Source organism: Lycorma delicatula, chromosome 1, assembly GCF_047948215.1.
Source record: "Lycorma delicatula isolate Av1 chromosome 1, ASM4794821v1, whole genome shotgun sequence".
NCBI classification, from domain to species: domain Eukaryota; kingdom Metazoa; phylum Arthropoda; class Insecta; order Hemiptera; family Fulgoridae; genus Lycorma; species Lycorma delicatula.
This window is the reverse complement of record NC_134455.1, coordinates 22694803-22718086: the sequence shown is the minus strand read 5'-3', so window position 1 is coordinate 22718086 and position 23284 is coordinate 22694803. Positions and strand designations below refer to the sequence as shown.

Here is a 23284-nt window from a genome sequence, read left to right as displayed (position 1 = left end):
AAGACATAAAATTTCCTGAGTAATGTTAGAAATGGGTTTAAACAGGAATATTGACTTGCTACTTACAGAAATATAAATACCTTATCTTATTTATTTTGTTTTTACTTCCATGTATGAAGTACAAGGAAGTATGTACTGGCAAAAAAAATTTCAGTTTTCAGATTTCAACAAAAGTATCTATTTTACCATCCCTGAATCCATTTTGACTAGTTTCGGCATGACATCTGTATGTACGTATCTCGTGTAACTCAAAAATGATTAGCCATAGAATATTGAAATTTTGGATTTAGGACTGTTGTACACCTCCCCTCCCTTTTGATTGCAATCAACTGGACCAAAAGTGTCCAAAATAAGCCCAAATCCAAAACATTTGGATTTTGAACTTTTTCTTAATTGCAGTAATCAGTCCTCATTGAAGGGTTTTCAACAATGTATCGTAAGTGGTACTTATTTTCATTAGTTTCAGAGTTATATCCCAATAAAATTTTAATTAATGAAATATTTGGGGAAAGGAAAAGGGGAAGAAACCCTCCTTTACAAGGGGAAGGAACATCAGTTCGAATCCAATGACTTCATTTCCTTTTTTTTTAAATTTAAATATTATTTATAATATTTAAATAAATATTATGTTTTAATTTAAATAACCTCTGATTGTAAAAAAAATTTACAATAAATAATAATTCAATAACAAAAAAAAATTATGAAAAAAAAGAATATCTAATAAAAAAATACCGTTATATAAAAAATATATATAATTTAACAGGTGTACAAGAAAGTCACATAGTGTCCACATCAGTCTTTTTGAAATCACCTTAAAATCTCTTAATTTGAATTTTATCAATTCACTGATTATAAATACATTTCAAGAGTTTTGATTTGATAATTACTTCACCATATAAACTCAAAGCTTGTGCCTGGGAATATGAAATGAACATTTGTATAAAAAATTTCATCTCTAAACGGAATTTGAACCTGGGACCTCCAAATGAAAGGCCGAGACACTACTACTCTGCGATAAAGATTATTTGATTAAATGTTTTCCTAATTAATTAATTATAAAGTTGTTATGATTATAGTAAACAACTCCACATATTTACTAAACTGTAATTAAATAATGTAACTAATGGAGTACTATGCCTTTTCTTCTTCATGTTAATCCTTTATTTAAGTTCTTGGATTAAATATTGAATTATGTATCTCCCTATTCTAACTTATACTTTCATTCCTCTCTGTTACTATTAACTTCACATATCTTGCTTGTATCCTCTCACAACTTGGTTCTTTTTCATTTCTCGCACCCCAAAAGTTTACAACTTTTTCACATGGAAATAACTCAAAATGTTTATATCTTAATAATGCTTATATTTTTAATATGTATAATATGTTAATATTGAGAATGTTTAAAATTACTAGTATCAATATTTCCTTCTATTTAGAGTTTAGTAATGTAAACAATTGATTATATTGGGTTATTTCTCCAACCAGGTTATTGTTATTATCAATATTTCCTGCTATTTTGAGTTATTTCCAGGTGAAAAACTTGCCAATATTTTGGAGGGGAGAAACAAAATAAGACCCTCAACTTAGCTATCCATCATTTCCTGGGTCTTTCTTTTGGTCTTATTCCTGCCTACTTTATTCCTATAATCTTCTTACCATTCTCTTCAGATTATCTACATCTAGAAATTATCTTTGACAGTTTACCATACAAGTAACTTTTCAGCTTTTTTTCCCCATCATGTATCAATTAAACTAGTAAAATCTTATCAAATGTGTGATTTGAGTAATTCTTTCATTTGCTTGTACAGCAGATTTCTCTAATGGACCTGTAGCAAATTTTTTCACATAAATAGGTGGAAAACTTTGAAATCAGAAATTATGTTTACACAGATTTAATTTTTTCCCCTTTTTTGTCATTACCATTCTTAGTATTAGGTTGTTATAGTGTAATGATTCATATCCTAATGCATTTCTGTTTAAAAATTTAAGAAACTTCACTGGGTAAACCTGAGATATAAATAATACACAAAAAGTTGAAAAGGAGCAGTAACAGACTGCACTCTTGTTTCTTATTTTGGCGTTTGTCTTTCTCCATCTTCTTCAAATATCATAGCTATCCGATCCTTTAATAAATTATAAATAATAGTGTTCCTAAAAAAAAAAAAAAAAACAATTTTTTTTTAAAGTAAATATTTTACTTCATTCCTTGTTATGGGATTACTGTATTTCATTCCAAAGAGGATTAAATGAAGGAAAAACTTTATATCTTAAAACACTGTCTAAAAATTTATAGCTTTAAAGATACTAAAATTAACTTGACAATTAATTTTCAAAGTTCAAGGAAATTATTCTTCCAAAGACCTCCTGTAATAATTATCAGTTCCTACTTCAGCTCAGTTAGTGGTGGTACTACATTGTCATCTTATTTATATATGCTCTGTTTGTACGAATTGAATTTCAAAAATTTAATATGTTATTCTGTGCTATAGAACAAAACTGAGATATAGTTTTTACTCTTGTTATTTATAAACATTTTGTAGCTATGTTTATCAATGTGTGCTCTTCCCTTATATTCTTTCATTGTTTTAGTATTTTTATTTTTAGTAATAAGTATTGTGTAGTAATGGAATTATTTCAGTCATGACTTAGGGTAGGGATCCTGCGAAAATACTTTCATGAAAAATTTAGAAAAAATATGTCTATCTTAACATAACTTGCATTGCTGGTTATATATACATATATATAAATACATAGTTTAGATTTGATGGAGTAAATAATGAAAATATGAAATGTTTTATTGAAATAATAAATTATATTGTAGTCCTTGAAGCATTGAATTGTTTTGTAAATGGTTTTTGACATTTTTGTATATGCTCCACATACCCTGTATACAAATAGATACTTGAACTAGAGATTGATCAAGTTTAGCATCACCATTTTATTTTATTCGTATATTACTTCTTGTTAAAAAAAATATTTATTTACTACTTATTACTTGCTTAAAATTTTTGAATCTAGAAAGAAGAGAAATTTGAAAAAAAAAGTTTTCCTACTGTACTCTTTAGTTGTAAATTTATCAATTTATTTTAAAAGTAAACTACTTAAATATGATGTTAACCATTCAATAATGCACCTTCAGCTTACTAAAATAAATTTAATTTTTTGAAACTTTTAAGTATGCATTGAACCGATAACATTGTTTCCTTTGAAAAATTGTTCACTTATAGGGAATTACAGAATGGCTATATACAGGTTAAAATTGAAGTAAAATGATGAGTGTATTTTTTTAACTTTTGTAAATAATATATTATTTAATCAGTTTTGTTTTGATTTTTTTGTCAGGATGATGAATGGGGACAACCTGAAGTATTAAATGATGATACTGGAGACTATTCTGTTGTTAGATTGAAGAATGGGCAGAATGAATTGCCTGAATTAATATCGATACAGTGTGATAGAATAAGAGATGCTGTACAGGGTTTGATTGAAACGTATTGTAATGCATTCCGTGTTGATTTCCAATTAAAAGATCCACCACCACAACCTTCAGGTAATAAATTATTATTGTAATATGGTTATATCTCCTGTGAGGCAGTTCCCTTAACCATTCTGTATACATTCTTCCCTATTCGCAGGGGGATCTTTGATATTCCTGATAGCTTCAATTTCCTTTTGATTGTTTTAATTATTTTTGATTTTTCTAGCCTCTTATTTTTGTACCTTCTTTTCAATCGATCCTTTCAACATTGTTTTAATTATAAAACAATTCTCCTTTCTGATACTTCCAAGCCAGCTATGTTTCCTATTTTGAATTGTTTTAATTAAGTTTCTGTTCTTATTAATTCTCTTCTGTTTCCTTATTTTTCACTTTTTCTGTCCATTTAATATTCTCTTTCCTCTTTTTCTTACCATCCATATTTTCACATCAGATATAATTCAAATTGAAGTACACTCTGGATGTAAAACTTCTTCCAGTCTAACTCAGTCTTATTCTTTCTTTGTAATACATCTTTATAATGTATGTGTTTTTCTATTAAATGCTTTCCTAGCCATCGCTATTCTTTTTTTTTTGTTATCACTTCTAGTCTTCTGTTAGCATGGTACCTTCCTTCTTCCTTCTTTTGTATAGATATTCATTGTTTTAATTGTATATCATCTTCATTACTTTTGATTTTCTAACGTTCATTTTCATTTTTTATATGATTTTTTTTTATTTTGAAATAATAGTTGAATATCCTAGCTGACTTTGTCTACCAAAAATCCATGTTATCTCTAAACCTTTTACAATTTATTAATATCTTCCTATGCTGATCCCTGTATCTTTTTTTAGAGAATTTTTGCTTATATCTTCACCATATGAGGCATATTTTTTAAGCAAGGGCTGTTTTGATATAAAAATTGAAATAAATGAAATAATAATAAAAATAAAAATATAAAAATATTGAAATGGTAATAATTTTATTATAATAAAATAAAGGTATACACACACACGCGCATGCATGTGCATGATTAAAATTACATTATTTGTTGATGATAAGATCAATCCAAATATGAATCTTGCAGCGTATATGGTTCTGCAGTTATAATTTAAACTTTCTCTTATGAAAAATAATAACTACAAGGAAAATATAATAAATACACCATTAAAATTTAGATAGTGATAATTGGCTCAGGTAAATTTAATTTAGCATCTTTTCATGTATATGATTTAATTTAAATGATATTATTCAAAATTATCGTATAAAACAATAACAGCTGTTACTGTTAAGATAAGATCAGTCCATTCATATCAATTTATTACAATGTGATTAATTAATAAAGCTTTAAAATAATATATGACAGTAAAAATCAAAATTAAAAAGAAAATATTATTAAATTAGTATTTTCAAGTAAATTAAAACAATATGTAACCATTGATTTTATTGGGTTGGCAAGAAACTAATTTCAGTTTTATAGTGTGAAATAAAATTCAGTTTTTTTATTTTTTGTCTTCAGTCATTTGACTGGTTTGATGCAGCTCTCCAAGATTCCCTATACAAGTTTTTTTATACAAAGCATGAACTTGAATCAATTATATATTTCCCATTTTATCCAATATTTGCCATCTTTCTGGTGACTTCATGATTCCACACTCATAGAACTTTTAGTCCTTATCAGCAAAAAACTGAACTAAGTGCAATTTGGTCGTCATCATTACTGAAAGTTTTACTATTGAAGGAGTTTTGACAATTTTGAAATAAATAGTAATCTGATGGTGGAAGATCAGAGCTACGTGGGGAATGAGACATCACTTCCTGACTAAGCTCCAATAATTTTCCACAAGTTACCAAAGCTCTGCTAGGCATTGCATTGTCTTGGTGGAACATGGTTCTGTTGCGATTTGTCAGTTCTGGCTATTTTTCTTTGATTGCTTCCATTAGTTTCAGTAATTGTGGTAGTAAACATCTGAATTGTTTGTTTGGTTCCTTGGAAGCGGTTCAACATAACAATATCTTTATAATCCCACCAAATTTACAGCATGATCTTTTTTTAATGTGGCTTATGCTTGTTCATCATGCTTGGACCATGATCAATTGATGTTATTGTAGATGATTCATTTTTCATTACCGGTGATGATTTGTTTAAAAGAAGGGCCAATTTCATTGCATTTGAGATGCATATTACAAATATTGATTCATTGTGTTAAGTGAATCCCTTTCAATTCATGCGGAAGCTAATATCAAGCTTCTTAATAAGTCAAAGACATTTGTTGTGATTTTCAATTGTTGTGTGTAATACATTTTATATTTAACCTTTCTGAAATCTCTTACACAGTTATAGATGGAATTATGGCTTTAATTTGAGTGTCCTTATATTTGAGTGTCCTATATTATTAGAAGAATGGCAAGCAGAGTGGGAGGCATCCCGCGTAGGCAGCTGGACGAGGACAATCATCCCATATGTAGATGGATGAGGTTAAGGAAATTTGGTGAGGTGGGCTTCTACCTGGTCCAGTTACTCACTGGGCATGGTGAGTTTGAGGCCTACTTCTACCGATTCGGAAAAAGAGCTTCGCCAATATGTTGATATTGTGGTAAGAACGATACTGTCAAACACACTATGTACTACTGTCATAGGTGGGATGAGACCCAGAGAAAACTCGGGCTACAAAGACTCATGCCAGAAGAGACGGTGCCATTAATGTTGATGGGCAGACCTGAATGGCATCTGGTTGTGACTATGGCGACCAGCATAATTGGTACAAAAGAGAAAAGGATGCCAGGGACTGGGACGGGATGTAAGGATTCGTGTAGGGAATACTGAGGGCAGTAAAAGTCAACAAGTATTAATTTACATTTATTAATTTATTTTTCTCTATTATACAAGAGTCAGTGAAATATTAACCTGTCTTTTGTCTTTAACATTTATTAGTACAGAGTAAAAAAATGAAACATATTTACTACATAAGTCTTTCTAAGTTTTACACATTTTCCCTGAGTGTGAGAAGCTTGTGGATCTCTTCTTCATAAAATGCGTGCACAAACATCTCCATTTTGTTGTCATTCTGGAATCAATGTTCTCCCATGACTTGTTCAGTGGCCCAAACAAAAAGAAATAGCAGAGGGCTAAATTACCAGGCACTTGAGATAAATTATCCAGTTTATCCCAGGTACTTTATTTGATGTATTCCACTGACTTCTGACTTGTAAAAGTTTAAGTTGAAAGAAGAATTTAAAAGGTGTTATATATTGATAAGATTATAAAAAATGCAATGCCTGTGTTAAACAGAGTTATTAATCAGGAATGTTAAGGTAGAAAAACTTACGACCTTAATAATAAGAATTTGGCGTAAGAAAAAGAATTTGGAGAAATAGACTGACACTGGGTATTAATCTGAGTACAAGAACTTTTTTTAATGTCAGTTTATAAATTAAATTAGGCAATAAATAAAAGTAAATATAATTTTAATTGTATCTATAACTAAGCTGGTATCTACAAAGTAGAATGTGGAGAGAACATAATTAGAAAAAACCCTTTTATTTAATAATTATGGAAAATGACATAGACATTAAGAAAAAAAAAACATAAATTTTCAGAGAAAATCTGATATATGCATATTAGATGAATTCTAACAGAATAGATCATATTTAAAAATTTACATTTAAAAAAACCTGTTGTAGACAACTCATGACTTCCTTGTATGTACATGCTCCTTGTTGTATTAAATTACACTTATACATTTTTCTAAAATGAAAAGTACAAGGCTTGGGTGATAAATCTTGCACATATATGCGTAGCATGGGAATGAAAAGAGATATTGGAATAAAATAAAATAAAGAATAAAAGTACAATACCTTAGCTACACAATGCATTACTTACTTTTCAATATAATCCATATTTACACTGATACACTTTTCCCAATGTGTGACAAGTTTTTGCATTCAGTCACTGAAAACTTCTGGTGGTCTTTCTCGAATACAACTGGCCACAGCTTCCTTCACCTCATCATTGGTGGTGTAATAATTACCTTTGAGATCCCTCTTGAGATGAGGGAAGAAGTGGAAGTCGTACAGAGCCAAATCCGGCAAGTATGGTGGATGTGGAATAGGCTCAAACTTCAGCTTGTAGAGAGCCATCAGAGAGTTGAGCGGTACCCATGATGCACAGATTTTATGGTAACCCAATTGCTCGATAATATGGCCTACTCGTTCTTTAGATGTGCCTAACTGAATAGCGATGCGTTGCTGGTTGATTCAACGGTCACTTTGAAGCAAATCGTTCACCTCCTTTCAATGTTTCTCATCAGTCACAGAAATTGGTCATTTGCTGCAAAGTGAGTCCTCAATTGTTGCTTTACCAGCTTTCACATACGTGAAATTTTAATGCCTACCTATTCATAGTACTCCTGTCAACAGTTTCAATACCGTAAACTGCTTTTAAATGATGAAAAATATTCTTAGGATTCACATTTTCTGCTGTTAAAAATTCCGTCACTGTGTGCTGTTTTAACTGTGTTGACATGTTGGCCATACTTGACTCCATTTTAACTGCTACTGAAAACAAACTGGTAAATGAATTTAACACATTATTGCAGGTTTGTAGCGGGAGATTTTAGTTATCAGGTGATGTGCCCAACTCAATAGTACCTTTTGTCTCCTTTTAGCACACTAGTGTGCAAAATTTATCAGCTGGGCCTCATAGATAAAATTTTATTTCATTAAAAACTTCAGATATTTTTTCATTTTTTATTTTGTTATTGAATTATCATTCATCGTAATTTTTTTTTTACAATAAGAGGTTAATAATTATTAATAAATCAATATATTTAAATTAAAAAAAACTTATTTGACTATAACTGGAACCAATGAAAATAAGTACCAGTTATGATATACTGTTGAAAAGTTCTCAATGAGGAGGGCTTATTACTACAGTTAAGAAAAAGTCCAGAATCTGATTTTTTTTTTGTATTGTGGACACTTTTGGTTCAATTGATTGCAATAAAAAGGGGAAGTGCACAACTAGATGTTACAACAGTCCTAAATCTAAAATTTCATGATCCTACGGCTAATCATTTTTGAGTTATGTGAGATACATTTGTATGTACAGACGTTATGCCTAAACTAGTCAAAATGGATTCAGGGATGGTCAAACTGGATATTTCCGTTGAAATCTGGAAACCAAAATTTTTCACGATCACAATATTTCCTTTACTTTGTTCAAGTAAGTAAAGATACGATAAATAATGATAAAGATTTAACGGTGTTAATTGACTCAGGGAAGTAACATTTATAATTTAAATTATTTAAAAAATATAAATGTAAAAAGTAAATTCTAAGAAAATTAGTTATTCTTAATTTTCACCAATAAACTTAAAGTAAGTTTATGATAAATAAGTAAAATGTGATTGAGAATGCACAAGCCTGTGTTACCAGAACAGACTTTAGTTAACATATATATATAATAATTTGACTAACTTCCTCGATGAGATTGCAGGTTGGCTTAGCTCTTCAGACACTCCTTAACTGTCTGATGATCTTTACTGATCATTACTCAAGTTTTACCATTGGATCTATTACAAATGGATATCTTTAGCTATACTCATTATGAATAAAATTAAATCTAAAGAAATTTAAAATAAATCAAAATCTAAAAGAATAGAACCTATTTAAAAAAAGGTCACTAAAAATAAAGTTTTCCAGTTCTTTAATTTCTGAAATTTTGATGATATCAACAAAGCATTATAAAGTTGTGTTGGGGGTTATTTGTTTTTAATTCAACATTTGAAAAATTTCAAAAAGTATTTTCCTTCGTACGTTTCAGTTAGTTTTTAAAGTTTTTAATTCTTTTTATTAGACCGTGACAGATTACAACTCTTTCTTGTTTTGGCCTTGGATTTTGTGCCAATATTGTTTCATTCTTTTGGAATGCTCTTTTTTCCTCTCTTCTGCTCGTTCCTGTTAAGTTTTAGTTTTTCCAGTGTATTTTTAATCATACATTTGGTGTTGATCTTTTTCTAAAGTGGTTAATTATTTTTTTTATTTAGTCTGTTGTACATTCTATATATACAGTCAAAAAACATAACCTTCTCTTTCTGATTGTGTCTGTAATTTTTCTGTTTTGATAAATTTTCCTTTTTTGAATTTAATATATATTTCCTATCTTTTTGTTTTGGTTCAGGTTCGAGTTTTTCTTAAAATTCTTCTTTCTGTCATTTCAGTTTTTTAAATTCTAATTTTTCCAAGACATTCTGGTTAAATAACTGTTTTATATAGTGTCTTATTATTTGGTTTTCAGATCTTGATTTTTTTTTTTAATTGAAGTTTTGTCAAAGTTATGCACTATTTCCATTTTTATTTTTCTTTCTTCGATTGCTAACTTTTCTAAATAATTTGATAGGATAATTTCACTTAAGTATTTTTAAATTTTTCAACCTTATTGATTTTTTCAGTTTATAGATTTTTTGTTGTATTTTTAATATTTGTTGTAAATTTCGCTTTTCAAAGGAAATTTGAAGACTGTTTTCTTAGAGATGTTATTCACATATTCTAATTTTATTTTGCACTTTCTTAATGCGCATGTTTTAAATCTATTTTAAGTTTTTTTAATTTTTGTTAACCTTTTGTGTTCCTACGATTCTGCATTTATTTAGATTGTAAATGATGAATACTGTTCTTAGGTAAGATTTCAAAAATGTAACTTTTTTCAAAAATATTCTGTTCAGTTTTCGTTATTAATTTTTTTAGTTTATTCATGTAAAATGTCATTTAGTTTATTTTCATTAATTACATCTGGGGAATTCAAATCTAAACTTAAAGTGTTTGTTCATAATTATATATGCTGTAGTATGAATTGTCAGTTGGGAATAAACTTTTTGTAGCTTCTTAAAAACGAAGAATTTAAATTTTAAGATTTTACTTTATTTCAGGTTCCAAATTATCATCTGAAGTATTAGATAGTGTTTTAGTCCATGTAGAATGTTTACATCGTTTAAAGTCAAATTGGACCCATCAAGAGTATTTAATAGCCGGTCAGTTATACCATGGTACTCGACCGATCGGCCACCCAGTTCTATCAAAATCTACTCCACCATCTAAGAGTCGACTTTATGATTATGAGTTTTATTTGATTTTTGGTGAGTTTCATTTTATGTTTTTTTTTCTTTATTTTTATTTGTATTAGATATTTTGTTGTAAAACCTTAAACTCTTGTAATGACAAACTAAATTTTACATTACAACTTTTTTAGTAATTTACTTCAAGATATTTTCAATTAATCTTGTGACTGTCTTGATCTTGATTTCAGTCACTGAAGATGTCATAAAAATGACTGAAAATGTTTTGAAGCAAGTTATAAGAATGTAATTATATGATATGGATCTTTTTGCTGTATCAAAAGTTAATATTTTTAAATATTTTTCATTGCTGATTGTCGTGAAAATCTCAGTATATTTTTATATCGATTTATTTTTTTCACACCCATTTGGTACTTTATTACAATGTACCAAACCTAGATTTTTTTTTGATAAATATATCAGTGATACTACTCTGCTTCCTGGTGTTTATGATGTAGCATTTAATCATGTGCAAACTGATGTATCAAAGACTGATTCTGTACCAAGTTAAACTAGTAGTATTTTATTACTGGCAGATTTGATTTGACTTTTTTTTTATTTGGTCATCAGTTGTATTACTGATGCAATTCTACATTGCTTTTAGTTCTACGCTAATTTCCTTGATTCCCTAAATATTTACTTTCTTTTAAATTTTCAGTTATTTAGATTAAATTTCTAAATATATTTAATTTGCTTATATTTTTTAACTGTTACCTCCGATTCTATTAGATTAGGGTGATTTACAATATGCTTTAGATGCTCCGGTTACTGGTGTCAACACATTTCCTGAAATGTTTCACCGTGTTTCCTTAAATGACTGTCATACCGCTATCTCTATGTTGTACAACTTTATGTCAAAATTTTCATCGATTAGTAATTTTCTAATCTGAGCTCCATTGAATTTTCCTTCTTTAAATTTGGCTTCTCTTAACTTAGGAAATGCTTGTCTTAAATATTTAAAACCTTCTCTTTCTATATCCACTGCTTTAAAAAAATTCTTCATCGACCCCAATTAAATTTGTAAATGTGGTAAAATAAAATGCTGAGTGTTAACTAAAGGAACATACTTAATATTATTTTCCAGGAGTGAAAGTGTGTTTTTCATCCACTCTTTAACATCATAATGTTCACTTGTTGTGTGATTCCCACAAGCATAAGAAACAGCTGTATTTTGTAAAGTCACCTTGTAGACCGAGTAAAAGACCAATAACTTTGAGCTCGCTATGATACACCATAACTGAGGATCGTAATTGACTGCTAGAAGGATTCTTGTTTGAGTTGTGCAGTAACGTTGCTTTTAAGCGTGTTTCTGAAGAATCAATGAATAGTCATCAGCATTATAAGCAGTGCTAAAATCAGACATCAAACCTTCTATATCACAACAGGAACACAGCAGATTATTCATAGTGAAATATTTCATCAAATGTTTATTTCTAAAAAATTCTGGTATCCTTTATCAGTAAAGTCCACTCCTTTAAGTGTGAACCTTGAAGTTCTGTTTTCTGTTCTGATAAATTGAACTTACAAACTGAATTGCTAATTTCCACTTATGAAATGAAATATGGTTCCCTATTTGATTTTTTTGGTATGAAATCACCAACTTTTGAAGCTTATGCTGCTGCAGTATTTTCAGAACAATACGCTTGAGAATCTTAAATCTCTTGCCAGGAAGCTGGAACTGTCTTAAAATAAAAACATCTCCATGAGCAATCGGTCTCATAACCGATGGAACATTTGGGTACTCAATATAACTTTTAAATTTTGTAGAAAAATCAGTGACATTTGCTGAACAGAAGTAGCAGTCATTGATGATTTGTTGGTTCAGCCAAATCATAGGTATAGCAAAAGGCAAATGATTCTTTTCCCTTGAAACCATTGTATGAACTTAATATAACACCTGTACATTGTATTTAGTGCCGATTCTTTATCTTGATCTCCCAGTGGACAGCTAAAATAAAACCTTCAAGCGGTTTTCATCAATTTTGAAATTGGCCTATGCTGACTCTTTGTAGTGAACTTGCCACAAACATAACAAAAAAAATTTGGATAATTTTTTACACAAATGTATTTGCCTGTTCATTATGTAAATATAAGCTGATGTAAAATAAGATAAAATTTAAAATTTAAAAAAAAATACTATTTCAACACTTGATTAATTTATGGAAATAAATCAAAATTGACTAACTGAGATACTTGTCAATTGAAAATTACATTTACAATTTTATTTAACATATTTATCCTTGACGCAGCCAGCAAAAGAAACCTTGAATGCTAGCTGCGAGTTCATATCATCATTATAACAAGATGATTAATTAAATTGACTAACTGGAAATTCTAGTGGACAGTGTAACTAACTCGAAAATCGAATGGACAATAACTAATTCAACTCATACAATTTAACACATACTACTGCGTATAAGTTTAACCACCAGGCATTAGCTGTACTGAGAGATTGATTATTTTCAAAGAAAGAGATATTATTCTAGAATGACTCATTAGTTAAATTTATGCTTGAGATGATATTATTTGATGCAGCTTTTATTTATTCTGCAATTAGTCACACTGTAGTCATATCAGGCATGTTTATACCACAATGCATGTGATAATCGATTGTTTCTATTATGTGCCAAAAATGACATATATTTTTAGACTAATAAAATTAAAACATGTGATGTCATAGAGCATTTTTGTGTTACATTTTCTGTTTCAGCTTAAAAAATACTTTATAAATCACTCATTAATGTACCCTCTCTAAAAATTATATAGACCAGTGTAATCTTTCTGTTTTAAATTTACTGGTAAATAATTTTAAAATAACTTTTAGTATTATTTAACATGACTTTATTTGTCCACATTGTAGGTTAAATTTTGAAATTGTCATTATGTATAGTAAAAGATTGTGCTTCTTTCAGGACTGCTTTGTGTGCAATAGCAAGGTTTTATTCTTTGGAATAATTTGTATATAGATTTGGAGTCTTGGTCTCCTGTGATATAAATAAGTAAATAATTAATTTTTGATCAATACATAATCAGTTCACTTTTATTAGGTGACCACTGCCATCATGATTATCCATTGATGCCAGCGTTCCTTTGTAATGATAGCAGAATTTAAACTACAGATTTTCACTAGCGGTTGTACCGTCATTGTCGCCATTATGGTTATCTTTGTAACACAATGTTGTTAACTTAACCTGAACAGAGTATTTACCATACTTGATTGATACCGGTTAACCAAGAGTGTTCTTGATGGATGGAATTGCTAGGTCTCAAGATGTCAAGTGTGTAGAAATTGGAATATTTTTTTAAATCCAAACAATCCCTGCTGAGCTACTTGTATTTGAGAAAAAGTATGGGAGTTTTTTTTTTGAAAAACTGTTGGAGTTAGGCTCAGGGTGACACATATCTCTCATGACAAGATCAGGAGGGGTGATACATACAATTATCAAACACTTTTGATGAAAGACTTGGTCACTGGTTGGTCAAATACATTTATATTTTATTATGAAAAATTGGGTAGTCAACAGGAAATAATTACTTTCCTGGTTCATGTGGCTGACAATATTTGATTATATTACATCGATTGACTCTAAAAACTAAACATGAAAACAAACACTAAAACACAAATTACAGATGCTAGAAAACTGAGCAGCAAGCAAGATTGCAGTGATAAGTTGATGTGACCAGAACACAAGATATCATACTACTACTATTCATACATGTTTAACAAAGATGTCAAACATTCAGGATCTTAAAAATGGCTCCAGAAGCAAAATTAGTTTATTTAGGTATGCTGAAGCATATGCTTAGCATAGTATGCTAAGTTACATGAAAACATTTCTTTTTTCTCGTTTGATAAAAGTGGATATTATTTTTTCTGGGTTAAGTGACTGCATTTTTTAACAAAGGTAGCACATTCATAAATCTGCAGCTGACATAGTATCTTGGTCCATTTCATCTAGTAGCAGTAAGTTTTTCCAATAAGTAATGACATTCTGTCATTATGCATGTATAATGAAAAAATCTAGTCTATAAAATTTTTCTGTCAATCTATGTACTCTTTTCATTGTGAAAGTGGTAATGAATTTACCTGCTTGTGAATTTTCATTACACTTATAAAAAAAAGAAATTTAACAATAAATATCCATTCTTAGAATAACACAATAATTAGCACAGTAGTTGTCTTCCTGTTACAAGGAAAAATGTAAATATGGAATCTTATCTATAATCCTTTTTTTTAATTTATGATTTGTTCTTTTTTATACTTCTAATTATAATTTTTAAATTTATTTAATATTTTTATTTTAGGGTTATGACTCAAGGTAGATTTCTTCTGTCAGTTTGGCCACTAAGTGCTGATAAAAGACTTGGGCCTGCACCTGCTCCGGGAACACATCCTCATGGTGATACACATCCTGTTCTAGGTATTAATGATTCTTCATTTTAATATGTTATTTATGGATAACTTTTTCTATATGTTCTATGTTCAACCTTTAATCATATTAAAAACTGTTTAAAGAAATGTTTTGTTTCATCAGTTGTGATGGAATTTCATTATCTTTATTTGTTATATCCTTTGTTCGTATGATAATTGCATGTTGTCTCATTCTTTGGCCGCATTTTTTAATATTGTTAGATATGAAAACACTACTAGTCACTATTTATTATTTTTGGATAAATGATGTAATACTGTTGTGATATTTATTTATTTTTAGGCGTTGAACTTCCAGATTATGGTGGAGAAGTAATATTTCCACCTACTACTAAAGATATTGAACCAGTGCCTGTATCTAACCATGATTTTAATAGCTTGGATTGTAACACACAGCAACAGCTTATTGACATTTGTGAACAGGATACCTTTTCTTGGTAATTCTTTTTAGTAGTTACGTATAGTAGGCTATATTGTGTGCATTAAAATTACTGAGGGACCTAACCCAACCAGCAACAATGTTTTACCAGTGTTTCTCAATGTTTTACCAGCAGTTTCTAAGTTATGTTTAAAGTGAGATTGCTTAACTCTTTAACTATCAGGTTTCATATCACTTTAATACTCTCCAGGATTGGGTTGTTTTTTTGTTTTTTTTACAGTATAATTAGATTTATATAATAGAACTTTAGTGATATTATAATTTTTATTTTATTTATTTGTAATTTTTATTACCTTATATAAGATTAGATTATTCTTCAAAAGTATTAGTGGTTCATCTTTTTAATGTTTTTATTTATTTTCTTAATCCTACTCATTGTTTTGCAGATGGCATTCAAATACTGCTAGATGTTTTGAATTGAATCAGTATCACTAATATCGTTTTGCTATCTTCTAATTATGAATTACAATTTAATAAAAACAGTTCTAAACTACAATTAAACCAAATAACTCTTTAAAATTTTATTCGATGTTATAATTGTAAAATGTGTTCAACTTAGTATTCAAAATGCCACAAAACAAATATGAGTATAATCGAGTTTAGAAAGGTTTGATGAAAAATATAATCAAGTTAACAACCTATATTTGGCATGTGGCCTGTCTTTATTGTCTCTAGTCTTACTTAAGTAACATATGATCTTACTTTTCAGTTTATGAAATTATTGGTTGTAGTGGATTCATCATATATGTTCATGGTTTAATTGGACATATGGTAGTCATAAATTATTTTAAATTTACTGTTGTAAATGTTAGTGTATTGTTCATTATGATACAAGATTAGGAGGAACATTTTGTTCTGAAAATGGTTGTCTTCTTAAAATTTAACGGCGAGATATAATAGTGCTGTTTTTCACCTCCACTTAGGTTAATTTTGTCGTATATAAGCTGTATTAGTGTATATTTCCTCAATTACCAGTTACCATTAATTGGAAAGGGATCCACATTAAAATTATCAAAGACTTACTTTTATTAAAAAATGTTACTAAATTTTTTTCTTGTCTTTGTCCCCAAATTTTTTTCCGTAAAATACTGTCAGCATGCCACCGATGCAAATGCTGTGAATGACATTTTCATCATTGTCAAAAACCTATTGCAAGTACTACAAAATCAAAACAAAACTACTCATATGAACTGGACTGAGTAGAAAAAATCAATAAATTTTGAGCTGTTACCCTGTTTAAAAGAACCAAACAAACTCATTCTGCACACATCATGAAATCCCAAAACAAAATCTGTGAAATGCCTATCTTGGCGACAAAAATGTCCAAGCAGAACCCTAGCCACCTGGGTCATTTGAACTTCTTTCCTTCGCAACTCACTCAAGAGCCAAATAATTCATAAACTTCTCAACAATTTCCCATTCAGACCGGTTTCTCCAATTAACAGTCAAATGTAAAGAGGAATCAATTTCTTGTGAGGTAGTGACGTTATGTGTTTCTGTTGTCTTCGTACCACAGACAGACATACAAAACATGAAAGGCATCACCAATAATGCCGCACTTGGACTCAGACCTGAATCAGCCAAGCAGGAATGACCCAATCTGTCTCTAAAAGCACCATGGCTCAATTGAAACTGTGATACTTGTTTGGTGACAACCAAGAGGTGCCCTTCGGAATCCTCATCTTGGGAATAGACCGTGCATATAATGCCCTTCAGCTGTCTTATCCCACCTAGTTTGCTGCAAATGGAACCCACTATCCTCAATCTCCTTAACCCTCATAGAAGTCAGTTTACTGAACTTCTTCGTGAAATAATGTTGTTTACGCTCATATGCAAGAACATCTAAATGCTTCAGTCCCTGCAATTACCTGAATACCCTCATGAGAGATAGTATGGTAGCCTCTTGTCACCGTTAATAACAAGAGATGCTGGGCCCTCAACAAAATATCCTTGTAGGTTTTAGATTTCTTCCTGTTTGCCCATACATGTGCAGCATACAACATAATTGCCTCACACATCCTTATAAAGGACACTCATGCTCCTAAAATTTTGACCCCAATCCAGATTAACCGTATGACCAAATACCAAAGAAGGCATTACTGGCCTTCTTTGTGATGTACTGTAAATGTTGAAATGAAACTTTTGGTCAAGGAGCACCCCAAGGCATTTTGGAACCTGAATGTATATATGATGGCCTGACATCGATACACAGACTTACCACATCACAGCCAAACAGCCCTTCAGCAACATTATCATAGTTTTATCCTGGCTGGATTGCCATCTTATGTTGATGGCCCCACAGTTCAAGTACCCTACATGCCTGAGGAGAAGCCCTGATTTCAACCTCATACCATGAACATCCTTTGACCAGCATCAACCCATCAGCATAGGCGACAATGTGATTACTACTGGGCATCCTCACTCACATTAAAACTAATAATCAAACTAATAATCAAACTCCGCAGCCCATAACATAGGGCCTTGAGGGCAACCCTTAGACAATGTCTTCCCTACTTTATGGCTACCATCACGAAGTAGAACGTCTCAATGATTGAAATAACTGGATTACTTGTATTTCATTTCTACTACATCAATGTCTCTGTAATTGAAATAGGGCCACCACAATTTGTTAAACATCCCAGATATGTGTAAGGAAAATCTCCAGAACATACCCAGCGCTACTATTCTTAACAATGTCCAAAACTCGTAGAATAGCATCCTCAGTCCCCTTGCCTGGACGAAAACCATACTGATTCTCTATTAGTAATTTTTGCGATGTCAACCTCTCATTAATTCACAGATGTAGTATCTTCTCAAAGACCTTACCAATTACCAGTAACAATGTCAGAGGCTGATATGAGGAATTAATGAGGCTCCTTGTTGCCATCCTTAAACAATAACTTGACTACTCCATTTTTCTAACAAATTGGAAAATAGCTTAAAAGTAACATTTTATTAAACACTCTGGTGATAGTCCCCACACAAACATTCATGAATGAACATGGAACTCCACCATTATCCCATCAAAACCAGGAGCTTTGCCTCTATCTGAATTATAAACAACTTGGCGCACCTCTGCCTCAGTATCTTCTGAAGACAAAAACCAGTCTTGGCCACCAAATCATCATCTATCAACAAATCATCTAACAAAATATGCAAAATCTCAGTCTTATCAGAGATTACTCTTTGCCTGACTGAGAAGAGCGGAGAGAAGATTGTCCTTTTTTTGCTGATGACCAAACACTGTAAACAACTCCTCATGGGTTTTTGTTATTAATTGTTGTTGTTAATGCTTGCATGACAAGTGCAATCTTTTCAGAATGCTTAACAATTGGGATATTGAATTGCATAAAAAAATTTTAAAAATTGTACTATTGATTGACAATTGTTCTGCTCATTGTTTAAAATACATTTCTGTTGAATTTTTACCGCCCAGTACAACAATAAAATGAGTCGCATCCAATCATTGGACAGAGGAGTTATAAAAAATATGAGTCTATTATGGATTTAATTTGTAAATCACATTATTCTAGAAATAGAAAAAAATTTACTGAATTCAGGCTCCAGTGAAGTAGTGCAAGAGTCAATTTGTTGCAAGCAATTCAATTTGTAGCAGACAGCTGGGTAGAAGTAAAATAAAACAGTAAAAGATTGTTTTGTTCATTGTGGTCCTTTGGTTTTAATTTTGTTACTAAATGCAACCTACTTAAACTGTAAAGTACCTATTTTAACAGTACATTACATGAACAGGTATTTTGAAATACACTAATTGGTTTAGAGTTCGGTTTTCACATTAAATTTTTGTGACTGCAGTGTGATTTCAATATTCCATCTACAGGCATAAGTGCTCCTTGCCCTTCATGTGTAAAACATCCCCAAAACATCTTTTTGGCTGGGTATTTGGGAGCTCGTTGCAGATGTGCTGGTGTGGAGTAGTCTTCTCATACGAATGTAGGCAACTCTCTCCCCTTGGACAAAGAAAGGAGTCTCGTCAAAAAAATAACTTTTTTCTAATCTCAGTAGTCCATTCTTTATGTTGCTTTCCCCAATAAAGTATTTTTGTTTTCATAACCTAGTCAGTAACTGCTTCTTTTTAGGTTTGTGGGCAATCCTTCCCGCTACCAACAATCTTCTATGAACTGTTATATCAGAAACATTAGTCCCACTGGCTCTTAAGTCCCTATTAAGGTCAACAGCTGACAGTTGTGGATTTATTTTGCTTTTTCTTATTAGTAGTTGATCATGTGTAGTTGTGGTTTTCTTTTTCTGTCCACATTTTCCTTTTCTCTTTGGTGAGATGGAACCTGTTTACCTATACCTATTCATGATTTCATTATGAAAGGGTTTCCACACTACACTCACTGGTAGTCTGTCTTTGAGTCATTTATGTGTTGGGACAGAGCAACAATTTTTTGACTGCTTTCGTGGGTTTATATCCATTGTATTCTAGAAACGAATAACAAACTTATAACAGAGACTCACAAAGCCACAACATAACCTGAAACACCAAAGAGCAAGCAGCCTGCCACGAAGTGAAGATTCCTAAAACAGAATAAAAATTCCCTTTGTTCGGATTAATTTGTTCGCTACTGTATATACTTTGTTTTAGTGACTATGAAAAAAAAAGCCTTTGATAAGTATATGAAAGCCCTTTTTACCTGTATAATTGGTCTAAGATCAGTTAGTTTATGTTTTACAGGAAAGTGTATGAACACATTGAATATCATACAGAGCCTTTACGGTGATAATTGAGGATCATTTAACACACAAGTCGCTGAAATAATTAGAGGAATCCATCAAGATAGTGAATTGTATACATTTTTTTTTTAATGTATTTTGAAGTAATTTTCCAAGAAGCTCTGAATGATATCGATATGGAAATATCTACGGACAGTAACCAACTTCATGACATCCAATATGCAGATGATAATCTTACTGTCACAATATTGTAGATTTAGATTTTTTCATTCAAAGTTTAAATGATACATATAGGAAGTACATTTTGAGAATTAATTTCAAGAAACTCAACAATCAGTCAGAATTACTTGTGTGCTCATTTAAAATTACCACAGAAATTGTTTTTATTAAAAAATGTCTGGATATGTGATAAACTGTGTCGAGGATCAGTCTGTTGGAAATATGTACCATATAGAAATTTCTGCTAGAATTTCTTTTATAAAACTACAGAAGATAATACTGTCGAATAAAAATATTAATTTACAGTTGTGAATGTTCAGATGGTGTGTAGTTTCCTTTTTCTTTTACGATGTGGATGCTTGGACGCTAAAAAAAAAACATGCTTTTGAAATTTGGACTAACAACAAATGCTAAAATAGTTTGCAAAGAAAAAATGTGCAATATTACCTGTTTTAGGGAGTTTATGTAAGAATCTACAAGCAAAAGAGTGTAGTAAAAAAGAGAAAATTGGAATATTTAAGAAATATTTTGATATATTTTGAAAAATATTCTTACTCATTTTAATAACTCAGAAGTTGAATGGTAGAATAAGTGTTAGGAAGAAAAGTATGTTATGGCTGAGGAATTTGTGGGGGGGGGGATAGTTCCATTGTTTGACTGTAGGATTATTTAGAGGCACAGTTTTAATTTTCAAGATTACAATCGTCTTTCAATAAAAGATGGCATATGAAAAAAAAGAATGAACATAGCAGTTGCTCTCACTTATTTGTAAAAAAAGTAACTGTATTTTTAACATAATATTTTTATTAATTCTTTTTATTTTCAATAAACATAAAAAGATAACCGGACAAGATATTGTAATTTTTACAGGTTGGTGATGATTTACAACAAGATATGCTAACATTGCAAATGATCCAAATTATGGATATAATGTGGTTGAACGAAGGTCGTGATTTAAAGATGGTTACATTTACTTGTGTTCCTACCGGCTATAAGAGAGGTATTGTACTATAAATTTTGAAGTAATATTTCATGAAATCTATACAATTTCTTATTGCATCGATTAATGAAAAGCTGTAAGAGCTGAAGCTGTAAAATTGTTCTATAAAATGTAAGGAAACTTTAAAATTGCAAAAATTGACAAAATTATTGGTTCTTATGTAGTATTAACAGATAACTGATTTTTCTTTTTTTTTAGCATCAACAGATATTTACAGGTAACTGCACACCTTGTGTAGATTTTTTAACTTAAGCGTACAGTTACTAAACTCTTTAAAATCTGGAGCAGGGGATAGAAAAAATTCTGAGGTGTAAGATTATTTTTTGATAAAACAATTTATTCTTTTTTTGAAAAAAAAAATTGTGATGTAGACATCATATTGTACAATAATATTTTATCTGATTTCCATAGTGCAGTGAAATCCTGGTCAGGCTTTTTATATACTACTAAATTCATGTCTCATAAAAAAAGTACTATTTGCAATTGTTTGTCAGTTTGTAATTGTATTAGTTGAAAAATAAATAAACTTGAGTCTTTAATAAAGAAACTTTTTCAAATAATGTTACAGGATTTTTGGAAAATTGTTTTTTTTCTTGTGATTTAAATGCAATTATTTCATAGTTTTTGAAAAAATATCTGCCTTACAATAATTTCTTCATAAATAAACAATAAAGAAATTGTTGTCATCAGGGTTTAAATCTTGAAATTTTTGTAATAAGACAAAAGAACTATTTTGCTTTTCAGATGTATAGAAGTAGTTATTCTTCTCGTTTAAAAACAACTTGAAGTAATTTTAAATTGCCAGTGTTTTTGGGAAAGATATTTTAAAGATTTCTTATCAAACGATTAAACATTTATACTTTCTGTAAACAATTATGTGATCCAAGAACAGATAGTTGTCAACATGATTTTAAGTACATTCATATTTTTTAAATCCAAAGTGTTATGGATTTGAAGCAGTTACATTTATTTGCAATTTTAAGTTTTCTATATTTGTTATGAAACAGGTACGATTGAAATGGTTACCGAAGCAGAAACTTTACGTAAAATACAAGTTGAACTGGGTCTGACAGGATCTTTTAAAGATCGACCGATAGCTGAATGGCTAGCAAAACATAATCCATCTGCTTTAGAATATGAGAGAGCTGTTGCTAATTTTACAGGTAATTAGTGTTTTATGAATGATATTATATTTTGTGTGTGTATGTTGTCGGTAGAATGGAAAAACTACTTCATATATTTTCACTGTAGAATGATTTAAGTATAAGTACAGATGTATACAAGGTCTGTTCAGAAAATAAACAAACATTTTTAATTATGCGCCAATGGAGATATTTCACTAAAACAACAATGCAATAATAACAATGCTGCCAAACCGCACATCACTATGTGCGGTTTGGTAACATTGTTTTCCACGTAACCTCTGTAACCACATGTTCTTGGACTGTTCACATCTCATTTAGTTCTTTGTTGTTATTTGAGTGCAACGTGTTTTAGTGTTAGTAGCGATTTTTGTAATGTGCAATTTTCAGGAGCAACGATACAGTGTAAAATTTTGCATGAAACGGGAAAAATTTCACAGAAACATTTCAATTTTTGAAACAAGCTTACCTAGATGATGCTTGTGGTCGTACGCAATATTGCGAATGGTTCTCACAATTTAAAAGTGATCATCAGTTGATTGAAGATAACCCTTCATGGTGCGAGTGGTAGCATCTCGGCATTTAATCTGGAGTCCTGGGTTCGAATCCCGGTTAGGTATGGCATTTTCACATACGCTACAAATCATTCATCTCATCCTCTGAAGCAATACCTAATGATGGTCTCTGAGGTTAAACAAAAAAAGAGATGATTCTCGACCGATTTCAACTGATGACATCCACATTCAGAAAATCAACGATTGGTATG

General features: G+C 30.5%; 1 protein-coding gene across 1 annotated transcript in view; it reads left to right on the top strand.

Moving 5' to 3' along the window:
* The first annotated feature begins 1066 nt into the window (after positions 1 to 1066).
* LOC142317440 (phosphatidylinositol 4-phosphate 3-kinase C2 domain-containing subunit alpha-like) overlaps positions 1067 to 23284 on the top strand; it is a 44464-nt gene continuing 22246 nt past the window's right edge. Inside the window, exons 1-9 of the mRNA XM_075354007.1 lie at positions 1067 to 1075; positions 3343 to 3550; positions 10406 to 10612; positions 10783 to 10837; positions 14897 to 15012; positions 15304 to 15457; positions 16191 to 16266; positions 21247 to 21376; positions 22384 to 22539. Of these exons, the coding sequence (XP_075210122.1) occupies positions 1067 to 1075; positions 3343 to 3550; positions 10406 to 10612; positions 10783 to 10837; positions 14897 to 15012; positions 15304 to 15457; positions 16191 to 16266; positions 21247 to 21376; positions 22384 to 22539 (1111 nt within the window). The remainder of the gene's footprint in view (positions 1076 to 3342; positions 3551 to 10405; positions 10613 to 10782; positions 10838 to 14896; positions 15013 to 15303; positions 15458 to 16190; positions 16267 to 21246; positions 21377 to 22383; positions 22540 to 23284) is intronic.